We start from the raw sequence: 18410 nt of genomic DNA, 5'->3' as shown, positions 1-18410 counted from the left end.
TAGTCAAGTAGTGTTTTTAAACTTACAGTTTCTGTACCTGAAATTTTGTTTAGTTGTATTTATGATATTGCTAACTGATTTGTCTGTTCCTATCTTATTACTGACTGTTTAATTGTCTTTAACACTTTAATATTTGAAATTTTTATTAATCTAGTTGTTTTTGCTATGGTATTTTTTTTAAATCACAAGCAAAATTCCTTTTGCAGTGTTTTGTAGGCTGCTGATGTTTGCTCATGTTATTCAGCTGCAACAGAATGCTTGGTAATAATGTTTGACATCTAAATGTTTGACTTAAATTTTTTATACTGGATTTTTTTATTTTATTGGAATCGAAACTAGGAATCGATAAGCAGAATCAGAATCGATTAAATTCAAATACCCAACCCTAGTAAGAAATGTTATGAACATAGATAAAATAACTGCTGATAGTCAATCATATTTATCACTATATCAATATTTACAGTACAAACCCTGTCAAGTGAACTATGAGGGCAACAAAAACAAAAGCAAAATCATCGTTCATTAATCGTAATCTAGGTAAAATGTTCAATTTAATCGAGGTTTTGATTTTAGACCAAAATCATCCAGCCCTACCTGATATTGAATTTACTTAAAAACGAAAGAATTATGTAATCTGTGAATGTTGCATTTCCCTCGTCGGAGAGAGTCAGCACTGTGAAATACATCTTGCATCAGACAAGAAAACATTTGTTTATTAATAAGTAATTAAAAGGTCTCCTTTTTTGCAATTATTAGGCTAATTCTGCACAGGCTTTGTGGCAAACTTAATGCATGTGCTTGAGCGCGGAATATATTGAGACTTGATTATTTAAATTTAATATAATTAAATCAGTTTAGTTGAATAATGACAAATGAATGACTAGAACTAAAAAAATCTTACGTGGGGGCAGACCATTTTTTAGTGTTTATAACCAATACGACGAGTCCTATTTAAACCTGCTCAGCAAGATTGAAACCCTCATAAGACACAGTCCATAAGAAAGAGCAAGAGATTCACACCTTTATCTCGACCCCTACAAGTTCTATACAGAATTACCCCCCAAAAAACCCGGCCCCCTCCAGCTGAACTGAACTATGTTTGTTATTTGGCTGAAACAAGCCTGCACTCAGCAGCCCTACTCTTTTTATTCATTATTTTCTCGCAGCCCATATTATTATTTTCACAAGACCATAATAATAATAACAAATTATCAATTGATATTTTATTATTTATTATTTTACGAAAATCATTGTTATTTGTGAACATAGTGATTGAGGAAGTCTTTAAGACCAAGTGGAATCCTCTGCAGCTGCTCCCGCCTCACAGAGCGCGCTACTCCGCTAACTGACACAGTCTGTGGTTTGACTTTACTAAATCAGATTGAGGCAAATACAACAAAGATCATGAGCCCAACATTTAGTAAGGCAGGAAAACATTCAGTCTGCCAGAAAGAAGATGTATTTGATTGTAAGTAAATTCTGTTAACCTGTTAGCCAGCACCCCAACGCGGGCGTCCTGAACGCCCCTTAACTCGCACGTGTCAGTGTTTATGAATAGATTAAATGAAACGGGACAAATTTAATCTTGACAAACTATGTATCATTATAAAGATCTAAGCCTCAAGCATCAACAACAGATCGCTGTTTTTCAATGGAAAGCTTATAAAGACTGCTGATGTTTTTGTGTGTACTGCTTACACAAATGTAGCAAATACAACGGAAACGCTGTACATACCAGATCTATCGTAATAACCTGTCATAAACATCCACAGCTGTAAAACCCGGTTTAGTTAGAAAGGTAACGGTCCACTGAACGACATCAAATGGAGCACGTTTAGTCCAACGAAGCAATAACGTAATATGCATCATAACTCTTGTGTAAGTTTCAGTTCTTCAGCGACAGAATTGTTTGTGTCCTTTATGGAATAACTCACGGTCGGAAACTTTGTATTGGTAGTAAAAACCCAATCGCATGGTTTTGCAGCATACAGTGTCACAAACAGAATGAGACAATACACCGGAAAAAAGAATGAAAGATATGTGAAAGATAGTATATTTGAATTTTGCCGCACCCTCCTGGGGGCTCTTGACGCTCTCAGACTGACCGTCGAGCTTGACCGCCTTTGAAAGTTGTGTAGACACGGCTGTGTGCGAGGCGAGATGGAACGGAACATGGACTGTAAAGTACCGGGGCTCATAAGGCAGCTTCCTTAATGCACACCTAAAATTCGAATTTAATGTTTTTGCAGTTGAATGTAGATTTTATTTTAAATTCGACGAATATTAAAAATTCTATTTTTTTTTTTTTGACAGCCCTAGAATCGCCCATGCGATTTTTTTGTTGTTGACATTTCTAATCATAAACATCCATATTGAAGCCTGCATTAAATGTTGTTTCGCATTATGGCAGTCCACTCTGCTTATTGTTTTTCGAAAATGTTGCACTCCTTGTGCATGTAACTTCATGCCAATAAATCATCAGAAATATTGGTCTTTACATTCATCCTGCCTGTTGTCCGTGGATTTACCTATATTTGGTGTTATTTGCCGTATAGAACTTATTTAGACATGCAAAATCGATTTTACGATCGATTCAATGAACACTTGTCACTCAAATCAAACTGGATTTTTTTCACAAAAGTGACAACCCAAGAAAGCAAAGTATACTGTCTCTCATTTGTAGGTTGCATTGATACCTAGTGGTTGATTCAAGTAAAACATTATAACAGTACCTCATTTTTTGTCTTCTCACCTGAAGTTCATGCAATAAACATGTTTTTGACAAAGATTTTAATTTGTTTGTGGTCCATATAGCCTGCATCAAAATGAGGTTTGCAATTATGCGCCCAAAGGCACGGGTTGAAGACCCCGTCAGTGACGTCACGATATGCTTATTTTTTTAAATTCATACCTACGTCATCAACATCACCAAAATTTTCCTTATTATTTAGACATGCAAAATCGATTTTACAATTGATTCAATGAACACTATATACAGTCATGCCCACAAATATTGGCACCCTTGGTAAATATGACCAAATAAGGTTGTAGAAATTCATCTGTGTTGTTAATCCTTTTGATCTTTTATTTAAAAAAAGAAAAAAAAAAGAAATTGCATTTCATTGGATAATAAGAATTCTAAATGTGGGGAAATATAATTATGAAATAGATGTTTTTCTCTAATACTCGTTGAACAATTATTGGCACCCATTTATTCAATACTTTGAAACCTCCATTTGGCAGAGAGAGAACACCTCACAAGAGATCAGAGACCATTCCTTCATCCAGAATCAGTCCAGAACCTTTAGATTCCCGGCTCCATGTTGGTGCTTCTCCTCTTCAGTTCACTCCTCTCATTTTTCATAGGGTTCAGGTCAGAGGACTGCAATGGCTATAGTAGAAGCTTGGTTTTGAGCTCAGTGACCCATTTCTGTGTTATTTTTGAGGCTTGTGTTTGGATTATTGTACGGTTGAATGATCCAAACATGGTATTATATGATATCAAACATAAGATTTCTAACAGAGTCAGTCACTTACTGATTTTTTATTTGTTGGTATTTGATAGAATCCATGATGCCACGTATCTAAACAAGATGTCCAGAACCTCCAGCAGAAATACAGGCCCACAACATCAAAAATAGAGCAGTATATTTCATTGTACACACGGGGTACTTTTTTTCTGTGTGTTCACCAAACCCATCTTGAGCGTTTGCTGCTAAAAAGCTCATTTTTTTGTTTCATCTGATCATAAAAGCCAGTCCCATTTAAAATTCCAGTCATGGCTGATAACTGAATATGCTTTAGTTTGTTTTTGAATGAGCTAGGATAATTTTTCTTGAAACCCTCCCAAACAACGTGATGTAGGTTTTCTGAACCAGAGACTCAACTATTTTCTGCAATTCTCCAGCTGTGACCCTTGTAGAGTCTTTAGCTACATTAAATCTCCTTCTCACCGCGCATTAGGATGATATAGACACACGCCCAGGCAGTTTTGAATCATTTTCTGTTGGTGGGAAATTCTTAATTATTGCCCTGATGGTGGGAAATGGGAATTGTCACTGCTCTAGCTCTTTTCTTAAAGCCACTTCACCGATTTGTGAAGCCCCAATATCTTTTGCTGCACATCATAAATATTTTCTCTGGTTTTTCTCATTGTGATGGATGATTAAGGGAATTTGGGCTTTATTTTCCCTCCTCTTTATATTTCTGTGAAAAAGGAAGCCAGAGCTGGATGATTTCATGTTTATAATCATGCTGGAGTGCTCAAAATTGTGAATATGAATGGTAATATACTTCAGAGATATTTTACTCATAAGAATTTCTAGAGGTGCCAATAATTGTGTCCAACGAGTATTTGAGAAAAACATTACATAATGATATTTCCCCACTGTTTTAAATTCTTATTATCCAATGAAAGGATACATTCTTGTGAATTTTTTTTCATAAAAAAAATCAAAAGTATTAACAATGCAGATGAATTTTCACAGCCTTTTTTGATCATATTTGCCAAGGGTGCCAATATTTGTGGGTATGACTGTGTATATATATGGCAAAAACACACTTGGTCATGTAAACCCCGTAACCAGTTTTCTTTTATCAGAGTAAGGTAATAAACGGTGCATGCATAAACGGGTAGTTTTTTGCCTCTTTCTCCGATTTCGCATAGCATGTAAATGCAATAACCAGTTTTCTGTTGGCTTCTTGAAGTGCGTAATTGTGGTACGTGACAAGTACGCATCATTAATCCAGATTTATACACGTGTAGATGGAGCAAATGTCTTGTAAAGAAAGAAAATATAAAACTCACAAAAGCAGACTTTTTCATGATTCAGAAAACAATAAAAATGTGTTTCATCTTATGCAACAGAAGTGCTTCAGGCACAATGCTGCGTTTATAGCTGCATGAGGGGATAAAAAGTGAGCTGTAAGATTCCCGACATGTTCAAGTAAGCTTGCAACATCAACTGACAAATGTATGGAATACTCGTAATATATGTAAAAGATTATCTGACGTCACTACAGGGAAATAACCTGATTTATTAATGAAGTCATGTAAACAGTGCTTACTTGCGTTGTCAGGTTACTGATGTGCATATATACAGGGAAAACCGGTTATTTTAATAAGCTGATTTTTGCAGAGTTATCAGCCTACTGGTGAGCATGTAAACGTGCTCATTGTGAATGCTATCAAGCACACTGAACGTAAAGAGTAACCGTAGAAATGAGGTAGCCCATCTAACAGGTGATACACACTTGATTTTGGGTGCAAGAAAGACACTGTGACATGCAGGCATGAACGTGAGAACAGAAGTGTGCTATATTAATTAAAACTACATTCAAAGCTAAATGTCACCCAAGAATCCTGACCCTGCACATAACCTCTGAACAATGTCATTGTGAGGAGGGGAGTTACCTGAACATCTCTGTCAGTTCTCCTTTAAATAGGGCCAGCAGCACCGGAAATCCAACACAAGCAGGGACCAGGTACAGCAGAGCAGGCTGGGAATCAAAACACAACCTCATTCAGTGAAGTGCTGGCTTGATTTCATTAATGAAGGACAACAATTGTTTATGTTTTTACCTGAGCATGTTTAAAGGTGTGCATTACGAATATGGTAAGACCCAGGCCAAAGATGTAAGCCAGGAAACTGGTGTAGAAGTAAGTTCGTGTGTTCTTCTTCAAACTAAGAGTGAAAGATGAGAAAATGACAACATCTGTGAATCGAAACTACAAGCACCTTAAGTCAGACAAAACCAAAAAAAAAGGACTTTACCTGACATCAAAGCGCAGGAGCAGGGCAATGAAGATTCCTGACAGAACAAGAAAGAATACATTCACTAATAAGATTTTCCTTTAAATAATGAACAGTGTTCATGGTTTGATGTTTACAGGTTCTATTGTGGATAAATAGCATGTCATATTTACCTGGAATGACAATGTCCCCCAGTCCCAACATGGCAAAGTTACTGGCACCCAAACCTTTTTCCAGCAAATCTTGTGGGAAAACCACTAAAAGAGAAAATGAGTGGAAATGGTGGAATATAAGAGTAAGAATTAACTGAAGAGAATGAAGAGAAGTAGTAATTTCTAGCAGAAGAGGTGAATATCAGGGTCCCTATGCCTCTTTTACTAAGTAAACTGCAAGCCCTTTTCCAGTATATCTGGATAAAAACAAAAATAAATAGTAAACAATATTAGATTAATTTCTAATAAAAATGTATAGGCACACTGTACATTTTATTATATTGCATGTATTATATTTTTTATTAAAAATAACTTTAAATGTGTAATTCACTATGCAAACAAAAATGAAACTAAGTGCATGCTATATTTTGTTATACATTATGTGCTCATGCCTGTCCAGCGCAGTCTGCAAAGTTTAACAGACTTGCATTGAGGATGATTCAAGCTAAACGGAAATATTAGTATACAGTAAATGGTATACGAGTTTGTTTGAATTAAGAGATTGTTTAACAGCTAAAAAAACAACAAAAAAAAACAACAACAACATTGTGATCATATTGTCCCAAAGCTGTATGACTTTATTTTGTGTTGCACATAAGTATTTTAAAGAGTGTTGGTAACCAAATAATACTAATGTCCAGTTGTTTTCATTACATGGATGACGATTGTTTTGTGAAATTTTAATATAAAACATTAATATAAAGTTTGTGTCAGGTTTTCCCACAACATCTCAACTTTGTGTCTTCTGATAATTTTCAGATGAGTTTTGTTCGACTCAACTGTTTTCATGATCAGTTTTTGTAGATGATTTGCTGTAGCCCTAGGCCAAGTGAAAATTTGAATTTGATACTTCCCTAATGAAATCCAGGGAAATTATCCGAATGGCCAATCCTCCGATAACCAACCACCACCAATCATCTGTTCTGGAGATTCAACATCTAAGGGTATTTTTGGGGCCTGGAGAAGTTTTGTCATGCCCTGATATGTGTTTTTTTTTTTTTCAGTTTCTTATCCACATTTAAATGGCTAAAGTCTAATCTCACTGTAATCAGCACATACTGGGCTATAACAATAATAATAATAATAATAATAATAATATGTGAGCAGCATATATGAACATGATTGTGTTTTTAAGAAAAACATTTTTATGCATGGTTAGTGAAAAACTAAAAATGTTAAATCAGTTGAATAAGGCAATAAAACACATACAGAACAATGGTTCCCGGGATTTTTGAGAACTGGAGCTTGTAGCCTAGAATTGTTCTTTCTAAATTATGTGAAAATCTTCTTGTTTACTCCCTTACAGAAAACAATATATTGATTTAAATTTTCTAAGACACTTTTTGTTGGTAAAAGGCATATGCGAGTAGGTGTCAACCATCATGAATATCATTGTGATTTACACCTGAGAAGAAAAAGCCCTGCATAATGAGCCGCATAATGAGCCTTTCATTCAGCTGTGTGACTAAGAGTGAGGAGTTACAGGAAAGAATGTGAGGACAACAAATGTATATAATTTTATGTTTGTAGTTTTATTTAGAATATATTTATCAACACAACATAATTTAATATCCACTTGGGGGAGCAGTTAAACAGTTTATTGGGAACAATCAAAGCTGACTTTCAAACTGAATGTTTTGCATCATTACTCCACTCACACAATCCTTCAGAAATCCTTTTAACAATCTTATTTTCTACAAAAAAAAAAATATCTATTGTTATTATTATCAATGTTGAAAGAGAATATTTAGCTGAGAATATTTTTCATGTTTGTTTTTTTTTTGGGGGGGGGGGGGGGTAAATTAAAAGAACATGTAGTTTATTATTGAAACTTCATAATATTTCACTTGATTATACATTTAGTCAGGAATTATAGTTTGGAAAAAGTCTAACTAGTAAAATGTTTACACGTTATGTGAAAACTAGTACATATTTATGCGGGGTCGCATTTTCTCGAATACGCCGTTCTTTTGCAGCATAAATTGCCGATTTCAGAAAGCAAAATATGCGGGGCTAGCATGATTTCATAATTCCCTGTATTTTCGTTGCAAAAACCACATATATATTAGCAGAAAGTTGAAAAAGGTTGCGTTTACTTCACACAAGTTAAGCACCATTTTCCCCCTATTGTCATGGGAACCTTGTGAAGTGACGTAATTACGTGACGTGAACATCATCTGCAAACCCCGTGGTGAAACCAGGGTGAAACTTGAAGCGTGCAAATCATTCTTAATTGCCAACAAAAATAAGCGCAAAAGAACGCGCAAAGCAGTTTCCCGATTTGTTACATGACAGTGGAAGCCAAATTATATTGCGAGAACTAGCGAAAACTAGTTTGATGAAATAGAGAAAAAAAGGTGATTCCCCCAACACCCCCTTCTCACTAGGCTACTAACACTGTTGTAGTTTCATTCAGAAGTTGATGCAACTTAACAGTTGTAATATTGCACTTTTTTGTTACAGAACAGTACCAAAAACTTAGTTGTAATTATATTAGTAGTATGTAAAATAATTTACGTTGCAGTAAGAGATTGCAACTTAAATATTCTGTGATTTAGTATGCTCGCTTATCATGCGAAGTAATAAGAAATTACTCTTTACATTAAGGTAGTAGCCTAGTGAGAAAAAGCTGTTGGGGAATCACCTTTTTTTCCTCTTTTTCATCAAACCACAGTTTTTCCAAGTTCACGCAATATCTGCGTTTTTCTGGAGGGACTGGTGTGTGTGTATGTATATATATATTAGTGCTGTCAAAATTAGCGCGTTAACGCATTCGATTAATTTGAAATATTTTACGCGTTAAAAAAAAATAACGCAATTAACGCGGTTGCAGTTTTTTTTTTATTTCCAGTTGTGGCCTATGTGTGTTCAACGTGCAAAGAAATATGGATAAGACCAAGGAAGGACTTTTAGACGGAAAGTTTCAGTATAAAACTCTGCCGGATTACTCTTCAGTCTGCCACAAGAAACATTACTCTTCATTTAGTCTGCCACAAGAAACAGCAACATTAAAATCATGAACTCAAATGTCATTGTTTAAAAAAAAAAAAACAATGACTGTAACAGTGCGTAAATCAGACCTTTCTTGAACGCTTACGTTAATAAGCTTAAATGAAAAAAATGAAATAATTGTGTAGCGGAGTATTTTTTGTACACAGTGCCGCGAACTGTCAATCACTCCTGTACGCGTGCATCACTGTCCTCCTCAGCTGCAGCAACTTGCGCTCTCTCTCTTCATCAAGCTTTAAAACAAAAAAGGGGACAAAAAGACCATATTGTCTTTGTGCATAGGCTATAGATAATTAGATAAATGAATATCTAAATTTGTGTCTTGCCGTCTACGGTATTTTTTTAGAACTTAGAAAAAAGATGCTGCAGCCAATGAGCAGCCAGCGGGGGCTGCAGGACGACTCAACCGCCGCAGACAGTTTTTAATGTTTATCAGACAATAAATACTCAAGATTTTGCTTTAGTATAACTCACAACGAGTTTCACACACCTTCTCCGGCCACGTTGAGTTGTTGACACTTAACAGTGGGAAAAGCGACACATGCGCTATTCACTTGTATAACTTAAGGGTGAATGGGTAATGTAGTTTCTGCTCTGGGTGGGATGAATTAGGAAGCTTGCATTGTGAAGGGCGCTCTGAAAATCGGCAGTGCAGGTAAAAGATTAAAACCTCTATTAAAACAGATGTCCAAATGAGCGTACCGGTACGCTACAAGCACGTTCTGGGCGCACGGAGAGGAGGCGGTAAGCTCAAGAGCTATATTTGGAAGTGGCGGTACTGAGTACTGGTGCATACAGGCCCACTTAAAGCACTGGCAATGACTACACTTTGGAATTTTTTTGCAGTCCACTTAGAATTCAACATAGAAATCATTTTTGTTTTTTATTGGCATTGATTGTTTTGAAATTCAAATGGTACTTACATGCCTGTGTTTTTATTTCTGTAATAAATATGGCTTTCAAGCCAACAGTTAATTTGGAGGATATTGATGGTTTATTGCAGGTATGTTGTTTACATGAGAAAATCTGTGTTACAAGTTAAACAAAAATTCCAATAAACAATCATATTTTGAATTTAAATAGTTTCTTTGTCTTGAGTTTACATTAATTATTTACATTTTACATATCCAAAAAGTTTCAGTCTTTTAATTGGGATTAATCGCGATTAATTTTTTAAAAATTGTGCGATTAATTAGTTTTTTTTTTTTTGATCGATTGACAGCACTAATATTATATATATATATATATATATATATATATATATATATATATATAAAGAGAGACTTAGCTCATGTTTATGATCTGCTGAATAAAGTGCTTAATCTTTTTTTTCTGAGGAAATCCAAATCTCAAATCCTCAACCACATCACATCTTTTCGGGGTGAAATGTCTTATTCCTCTCATTGCGAAGCAAACAGTAAAAAAAAAAACATGAACGGTCTCGATGTGTTGCCTTCTGTTGTGTGGGCGTGTTCAAGCTGCACGCTTCAGTTTAAAACATTAGAATGTGAATAGAGCATTCAGCGCGGGGGCGTGGTCACATTAGATATAATGAAGAGAGATGTGAAAAACTGACATCGCTTTGTTTTCATATTTACCACAGAATATTTGTTTTCAGCAGCACTTGTTTTGTTTAAAAGTAGACCTAATCAGGCTTTCTGTAGATATATTGCTTATGTCTCTTCCTTGAGTATTCATGGAGTTACAGCTCATTTTAACGACGAGTTTATAAAAGAAGATCAGCGCAGACAAAGGCTGCATATAGCACATCTTGTTTATCTTCATTTTAAAAGTGCACAAAGTTTTAGGTCTGTATAATAAAAAAAAATAGACCCTTTACAGATTCGATTGATGTATTGCTCTTATCTGTACGATCAAAACTGAAAGTGTAACTTAAGTTCTTTTCAGGGTTATCAGGAGAAAATGACTCCAGGCGAATACGCGTTAATCGACTCCAGAGGGTTAATAGAGAGAAGGATGGATGGATAAATTAGATACTCACACTTAATTGGGGCTTCGAAGGACTTTGCAACGGTCACCATAACATTGGTGCCAAAAACCTAGAAAGCAAACAGAGTGCATGATTAATGGGGAGATATGAATGAAACAGGGCCGGTGCCAAAACTCACAGGGCCCAGGACAAATCTTGTAGGCGGGCCCTATATTAAGCAGGCTTCACAATATAAAATTTTAAAGTAATAACATCCCCTAACTTACCCAGAACACATCGTAAACAAACAGACCTCCCAGCAGGATGCATCCAGTGCTGACGTTATTGAGGTGTAGCAGCTCAACTCCATTCAGGGCAAAAGCCAGACCAAACAGGTTATTGGCGATCCAGTGCTGTCAGGAAATACACAAAGACTTTTGACTACAAAAAGGGGCCTCATGTACTCTGCATAAAACTTGGCTTGAATGCTTCTCTTCCCATATCAATGCTGTAAAATACAGACAATAACTGAAGCATAATTCACATGTTGATACTAGTGGTCAACCGATGATCAACCAAAATCATTTGACAATGGATTTAAAAATAAACATGTAAAAGAAACATGCTTATACTTTAGAGCTATTAATATTTCTCACACATAAATAATTATATAAAAATATAATTAAAAAGTAAACATTGTAACCAACAGTGCACTCTGTATTGTGGGAAGTGTGCTTACTGGGAATCATTTTTTCCAAATAAAGCCAGGGTAACACTCATTTGACATACAGCACACAGAGAAAATGACATGAATTTGACAGTGGCCAAATGCATAAAACGCAACATAATTTGAAATCATTAGTTTATAGTTTAAAGCACTCAATTCACATGGACTGACCATCACACAGAGAACACGTGATCATGCTGATACACACTTCAAAAGATCACAGCTTGATTTGAAGTTTGCAAGGTTTGTGAAATTAAATGTGCTTTAGTCATTCAAAGTTTTGTTTAAATTATATAAATGCATATTTGCTTAACGCTGACGGCAAACGAGAAGGTATTATAATGTTTGCCTTTCCATTACTAATAGGCCTAATATAAAAGCAACTGTTATAATATTAAACATTGTGTACATTTTTAAATCTTGCTAATTACTTGCTAATTACTAGCCCTGAATGGTTTTTAGCTCCTCAGTACTTGATCAAGCTCATAATCACATTATTATAGTCCTTCACACCCGCTGCAATCTCAAAAGTCTGGCCATGTGATAATGCCTAGAATATCAAAAATCAACTGCGGACGCCAGATCCTTTTCCTATTTAGCACCTACACTCGGGAACAATTTACCTAGCCTTGTTCGGGATGCAGACACACTATGGTTGCTCCCAAGGTTTTTTCTCCATTTCTGATGTTGGAGTTTGACACAGTCACCCTTCGCTTGCTTAATTGGGGACAATTTGTGACAACATTGTCGACTTGACTGCACAGACACTATTGGAAGTGAGCTGAAATGATCTGGACAATGACATCACAGAATCAACCTTGAACTGACTTTAACCCTCTGGTATTATTCATTTGGTTCACTGACAAATGTGAGCGGACACTTGAAATTAAACTTCAGTGTAAATCAATGTAATATACTGAAATTCCGTGGTTTAACCACTAGATAGCTACTACATTTTATGTTGGTTTGAAACGTCAGTTTTTATATTAATTTTACTACAGGCAAACCTGAACATAAAAGCAGGCATTTTATTACACAAAGTACTTTTTTTTCCTGTCTAAAATGACCAAACAAAGCCAAGGTTTTTTTTTTCTACGGTCCTCTTGCTTTGACACTGTGGTTTGTGTGGGGAATAATATTGAGGGTCCTATATAGGGAGTTGAAAATCAAGGACTTATAGTGATAAATTATTTTTAAAAGCTAACAACTACAGCAGAACAAACTTTAAACGGTTAACCACTATCATCCAGCCCAACTAAAGGAACACTAACTTAGACTGTAAATTAATTGCACAAGGTGGTCTTTGCAATTTGGAGACCAATTTAAAAATAAAAACTAACAAAAATGGTTGAAACTCCAAGAGAGCCCAGGATAAATCCAATTTAATTTCTTGGCACTAACAGTTACAGTTCACATCTAGTTCAAGACATTGGAAATGTCTAAACGCACACTGATTACTAGCCAAAAGTTATTGGTTAGTTATTTCAATAAACTACCGTATTTTTTGGACTATAAGTCACACCTAAGTCAAAACATTACCGTCTCCAGCCGTGAGAGGGTGCTCTATGTTTTCAGTGTAGACTACAGGAGAACTGAGCAGCATAGAGTGCCCTCTTGTGGCTGGAGACGGTAATGTTTTATCTGGGTTCATGCATCTTAGTTCATGTCAAATTAATTTTGATAAATAAGTCGCACCTGACTAGAAGTCGCAAGACCAGCCAAACTATTAAAAAAAGTGTGACATATAGTCCGGAAAATACAGTATGCAAAGCAACATAACTTGACCAAACTTGATCAAAACTTAAGCATCCATGTATTACACTCCGAGTATTGTATTTATTCTGAAATCTGATTGAAGCTTTATAATTTGCAATATAAGCATATACCTTAATCTGCCTTTAGTTATTCACTAACTGAAAATGCTTAAACAATGATCTCTTTAACCGCATGCATTTTGAAGCAGGTAATGATTAAAATGCTGGATAAATTAATTTATTCAACAACATATACATAACACTTTACTCCCATGGAAACTTAATTTTGAAGAGTCTGAAAAAGATGTTGCTCAATCATGGGCTGATTTCATAAATAGTCACTGTTAAGAAAGTGTTAAGACCAAATGGCAGTTAGCCTAGAGGTAATCATTAGGGATACACCGATGTCACCATTAATAGACATTAGCCACTAAAAGCAATTATCTGTGCTATTGGCAAACAGCTAATTGTTTTAAAACAACTGGTGATCAGGGCAGATTATTTCATGGGTAAAACTACTTGCGTAAAGAACTTGTGTTGAATATAGGGCTGTCCGTGTTAAAGCAATAATGAGTGTGTGAGTGAATGAAGCATTTATTTAGTGCTTTAATATGTACTACTGTATACCCAAAGTTCCTCACAATCATATCGGGGTCTCTCCTCATCCACAGTACGCTCACCACACACCAGCTACAGGTGGAGAGCTGAGAGACTGACAGAGCCAGTTCAGTAGATGGGGATTATGATGACGCCATGGACCTCACCCTTACACTTCATAAGTGCTTTGGGGTTTTTAGTGACCACAGAGTCAGGATCTCAATTTAATATCACATTAATGCAGCACCGTTAATGCATGTTAATGCTAACCCTATGAACCACCTGTAGTTTAAGACAGGATTGCCAGGTCCATGGTCTCCTTTCACAAAAAAATTTGTAATATCTCCAATCCAATTATCACAAAGAACCTTTGCTACTTTTGATAAGAAACAAAGTTGCAGCTTTCAAAGTCTTGTACATTTTATCACTAAATTCTAATAATAAATGCTGTTATGACACTCTTAAGTGTGGCTTGACAGATTGCTGTAGCAGATTAAGTACAAGCGACACACAGAGCCCCAGACACTTCCACTTTAATACAAGTTACAGTGTAAAATAATCTTGAATGAACAGCATCTGTATCGGCAGATATCATTCTCAATGATCAGCATCTAGTAATCAGTCTTCGTTACAAAAAGGTGGATTAGTCTAATTACTGTAATTAATCAAATAAAAGCTGGTGCCTTTATTTACCTGAACTGCGAAAGTTAACAGGCTTTTATTTGAAGCAGGATTTTATTAGAGGCAGGCCTTTATTTCTAATTCCATCTGTTTGATAAGTAATTGTTTTAAACAACCCGTTTTAAATTAAAAGCGATAGTGTTCCAGTGGACAGAGATCATTAGCACAGAATCAGTTCAGAATCAATCACCAGAAGAATCAGTTTGGTTCAGACGGTCTGAGTATCGGTCTGCTTCACGCAGCATCATCAGCTCCTTGGTTCTCGAATCTGACGCGTCCGACAGAAACGGTTCTCGGTTCAGAGTACTGGTGATCCGAAAACTGATGCAACAGGTTCTTGACTTGGCAGTGGGCATGTATGTTGACCACGCCCCCGGCCACTATAAGAGGCCCGGCGTTTATTTGACGAATTAAGGTAGTTTAGACTTTAAAAGGTTCTGAAAATGGTCTTGAAAATGAAAAAAAAATAAAAATAAATTAAGGACAACCAACTTTTTTTAGATCTAAATAGTTTCAGCAATCTTTCACAGAAAATTTAATTCACGCACAACATAATTCAGGGAAATAATGCTGACTGTACGGACAAAAGACATCAAGCTTTATTTCAAAGATGCATGATAAACTCAAATTTAACATACTAACAGAGGCTTGTTTTGTAATATTTACATCGATTTAAAATACTAGGTACATGAATGTGTGTGTGTGTGTGTGTGTGTGTGTATATATATATGATTTTTTCGAATATTCGACTAGTCAATTTAATGACCGATTATCAATTAGGTAGTGCAATTATTTTCTAAAGACGTGAAGCGTGAGCAAGCACGTCTTACCCCCAAAGCCCGGTTCGGTTGACTGTGATTGCTCTAGAGGACGTTGTTGGTTGGAAGCAGTGGACCAGAGCGCTTCAGTTTAATTAGCATGCAGTATGCATGCAGTGTGATCACTAACACCGGAGAAGAGAACTACTGATACGTGCAGCAGGATTATGAGCGGCAATAGATTTATTAAGCATTATGTTGTGAGAGGATCTCCTTTGTCACCGCGTCTCAAACGACTCAAAATAACAAACCACTAGGTTAACAGAACGATGCACTCCACTGTGCTGAGCGAGAAGCTTCCCGTTTCTCACGTATTAGGTAGTGATTATAAGCTAGCTGCATTAAAATGATTTGTTAATTTTTGAAGGAATAAAATGTCAGGCTTTTGTCAATTTTAAGATAAAATACAAACAATAAATGTTTTACGCTCTTCAATCTTGTAGTGAGATATTCACCTCCTTTCAAGTGACATGTCAATCAATTATATTTTCCTGTTTAACATTTGCAGCACGAAAATAATAACGAATCAGATTGAGTGCATGTTGGAAAAAGAAAATGGACAATTTAATACAAACGAGTTTCTTGTGTAATAAATTTGTGTTTAAAAAAATCTTCAGTTAAGCCTATTGCTGTTTTTCATTTTAAACGTGAAGAATGACAGGTGCCACATATTTTTTATATATATATTTTTTTTTGCCAGAGTATACAGGTGTAATATATTCGATTTTACTTCATGAAATGTAGCATGATTTGACTGTCATAATTGTTACTTAATTCCTAAAATATTATGAGCTAATCTTTTATTATTATTATTATTATTTTGAGAAGGATAAACTGACAGAAATGCTCAACTCACTGTCTGGAGCTGGCCGCTGGGTAGGCTATTTAAAAAACTTTGAATTTAAAAAATGTTTGAATCGTATTTCTGAATTAAATTAATAAAGAATCAAAACAAAATGACCACTTTATAATTAAAAAAACTAAACTAAACTATTATAATGGCTGCAACAGCAGCTGTGTAAAGAGGACAGCGACTCAGGCAGAGGAATCTGATTAACCCCGGGCCGGGCCGTGTAAGGCTCTATATTAGTATAATTAATATACTATATTAATTAAAAGCTCGCCCTCGGTTTGGCGGGTCCTTATAAGTACTACCTACTTTTTTCAAGGAAGAGGACAGAATCTGACAGTATTAGAGATGGACAGAACCCCGGCCGGGAGCGTGAAGTGCAGTGTGAGTCTACAGGCCAGCAGGGGAAGGAGAACGTGACAGAGGGTAGCCCCAATAACTAGAACTGTGGACATGCTCATGGTTTAAACAAAAAAATGAAATACAGACATTAAAATTAATGTTCAAATTAGTGCCGTCATTCAGGCTGTTCACAATATGTTTTAGCGCGTAGCCTACTGTGTTTTATGATATTCTGTTTTAGCACGTAATGCGTTTTAAGCCTAATATTCATGTCTGAATTAATCTGTTCTGATCTTAATCTGTAAACTTTTTATTTTATTTTAAATGCTATGAATATTCATGCTCATTTTAAAAAAATAGAAACGTCCTAGGCTCCTACAGCCTTGTGAGCAGTTGATAATAGACGGCCTGTTATGTTAATAAGTGCTGTCATTCGGTTATGTTATATTAATTTGTTTCAGCAATCATACAACCATCAATTGGCTTGGGTTAGCATAGACTATTCTGTAATATATGTTAGTTATCATACAGATTGAAAGCCTGAATAGTGGGTGCATGCACGGGAGGGCGGCGATTATTGAATACTAATCAAATAATATCCAGCGATTATAAATTATTACTTTTGCTTGAAATGCACATCCCATATATATATATATATATATATATATATATATATATATATATATATATATATATATATATATATATATATATATATATATATATATATATATATATATATATATAAATCCATAATGTATGTCTAATATATACATGTATACAAACATATATATAGCAGCAATTAGCAGGGTTCCTGAATTTAAAGTCATTTAAGCACATATAGAAATTTTAAGTATTATTTATTAAGCCTGTAACCACTTAAATCTGTTATTAAAAATATAACTTGTGGCAAATTCAAAGTAAATGACAATAGACACATACTTTGAATATATTCACCTACAGTCCAATCTCCATAAAATTTGGAGATTTGGATATCCAAAGTCACTTTGGATAAATGCGTTTGTCCAATGTAAATGTGGAGATGGTTTAATTTCTAGCTGTGAGCATAGCATGGGCTTGCTTACTTAAAATAATAAGGGTAAAGGTAAATTTGTATGCATACATATGCAAGCACATATAAACATGCAATTAGTGTGTTATTAGATATTAGTGAATGATGCCCAATGCTTTCATGCATAAATGTCAAATATTTCTATATTTGTTCAACATATTACAATGAAACAAAATCATAAAGTTTGGTCAGTGTGACCAAGACAAAATATAGTTTAAGGGCAGGTACTTAACTTGAAACTACTGCCGTTTACTGTATTTACACATGTACACACAGAATATGCATGTGCAAGACTAACAATCCATTTGGCCTATGTAAAACATCAGTGATCAGCAGAATTAAACAAAATTTTATTAAATTAAACTAATTAAGAAAGATCTACTCTACCTTTTTCAGGACATACCAGACCCCTACCACACTGCTGATTCCCAGGCATATCAGATCCTTGGTGTCAAACTCATAGTTGACAATCTCTGTAGGAAATAACAGGTAAGTTTAAGAGCATTTATACAGAACTTTGCCATCACAGACAGAATTTATTATTTTTATTTTGTAAATGTCTAAACACTTCTCACCCTCTTTGCTTTCTCCTGAGCCCTGGGTGAACAGCAGCTGGTACTGCTTATTTGGCCAGTTAGCAGGGAAAACTCTGCACATAAACGGAC

General features: G+C 35.4%; 1 protein-coding gene across 2 annotated transcripts in view; it reads right to left on the bottom strand.

Moving 5' to 3' along the window:
- LOC127944820 (minor histocompatibility antigen H13) overlaps positions 1–18410 on the bottom strand; it is a 33450-nt gene that overhangs the window by 9622 nt on the left and 5418 nt on the right. For both annotated transcript variants that reach the window (XM_052541127.1, XM_052541126.1), the window contains exons 4-11: positions 18321–18409; positions 18133–18218; positions 11192–11317; positions 10977–11034; positions 5927–6010; positions 5775–5811; positions 5582–5684; positions 5414–5499 (exon numbers count right to left, since the gene is read on the bottom strand). In XM_052541127.1, the coding sequence (XP_052397087.1) occupies positions 5414–5499; positions 5582–5684; positions 5775–5811; positions 5927–6010; positions 10977–11034; positions 11192–11317; positions 18133–18218; positions 18321–18409 (669 nt within the window). The remainder of the gene's footprint in view (positions 1–5413; positions 5500–5581; positions 5685–5774; positions 5812–5926; positions 6011–10976; positions 11035–11191; positions 11318–18132; positions 18219–18320; position 18410) is intronic.

Source organism: Carassius gibelio, chromosome A23 (genome assembly GCF_023724105.1).
Source record: "Carassius gibelio isolate Cgi1373 ecotype wild population from Czech Republic chromosome A23, carGib1.2-hapl.c, whole genome shotgun sequence".
Classification (NCBI taxonomy): Eukaryota; Metazoa; Chordata; class Actinopteri; order Cypriniformes; family Cyprinidae; genus Carassius; species Carassius gibelio.
Note: the sequence above shows the minus strand (reverse complement) of the source record. Positions and strands in the feature narration are given on the sequence as shown.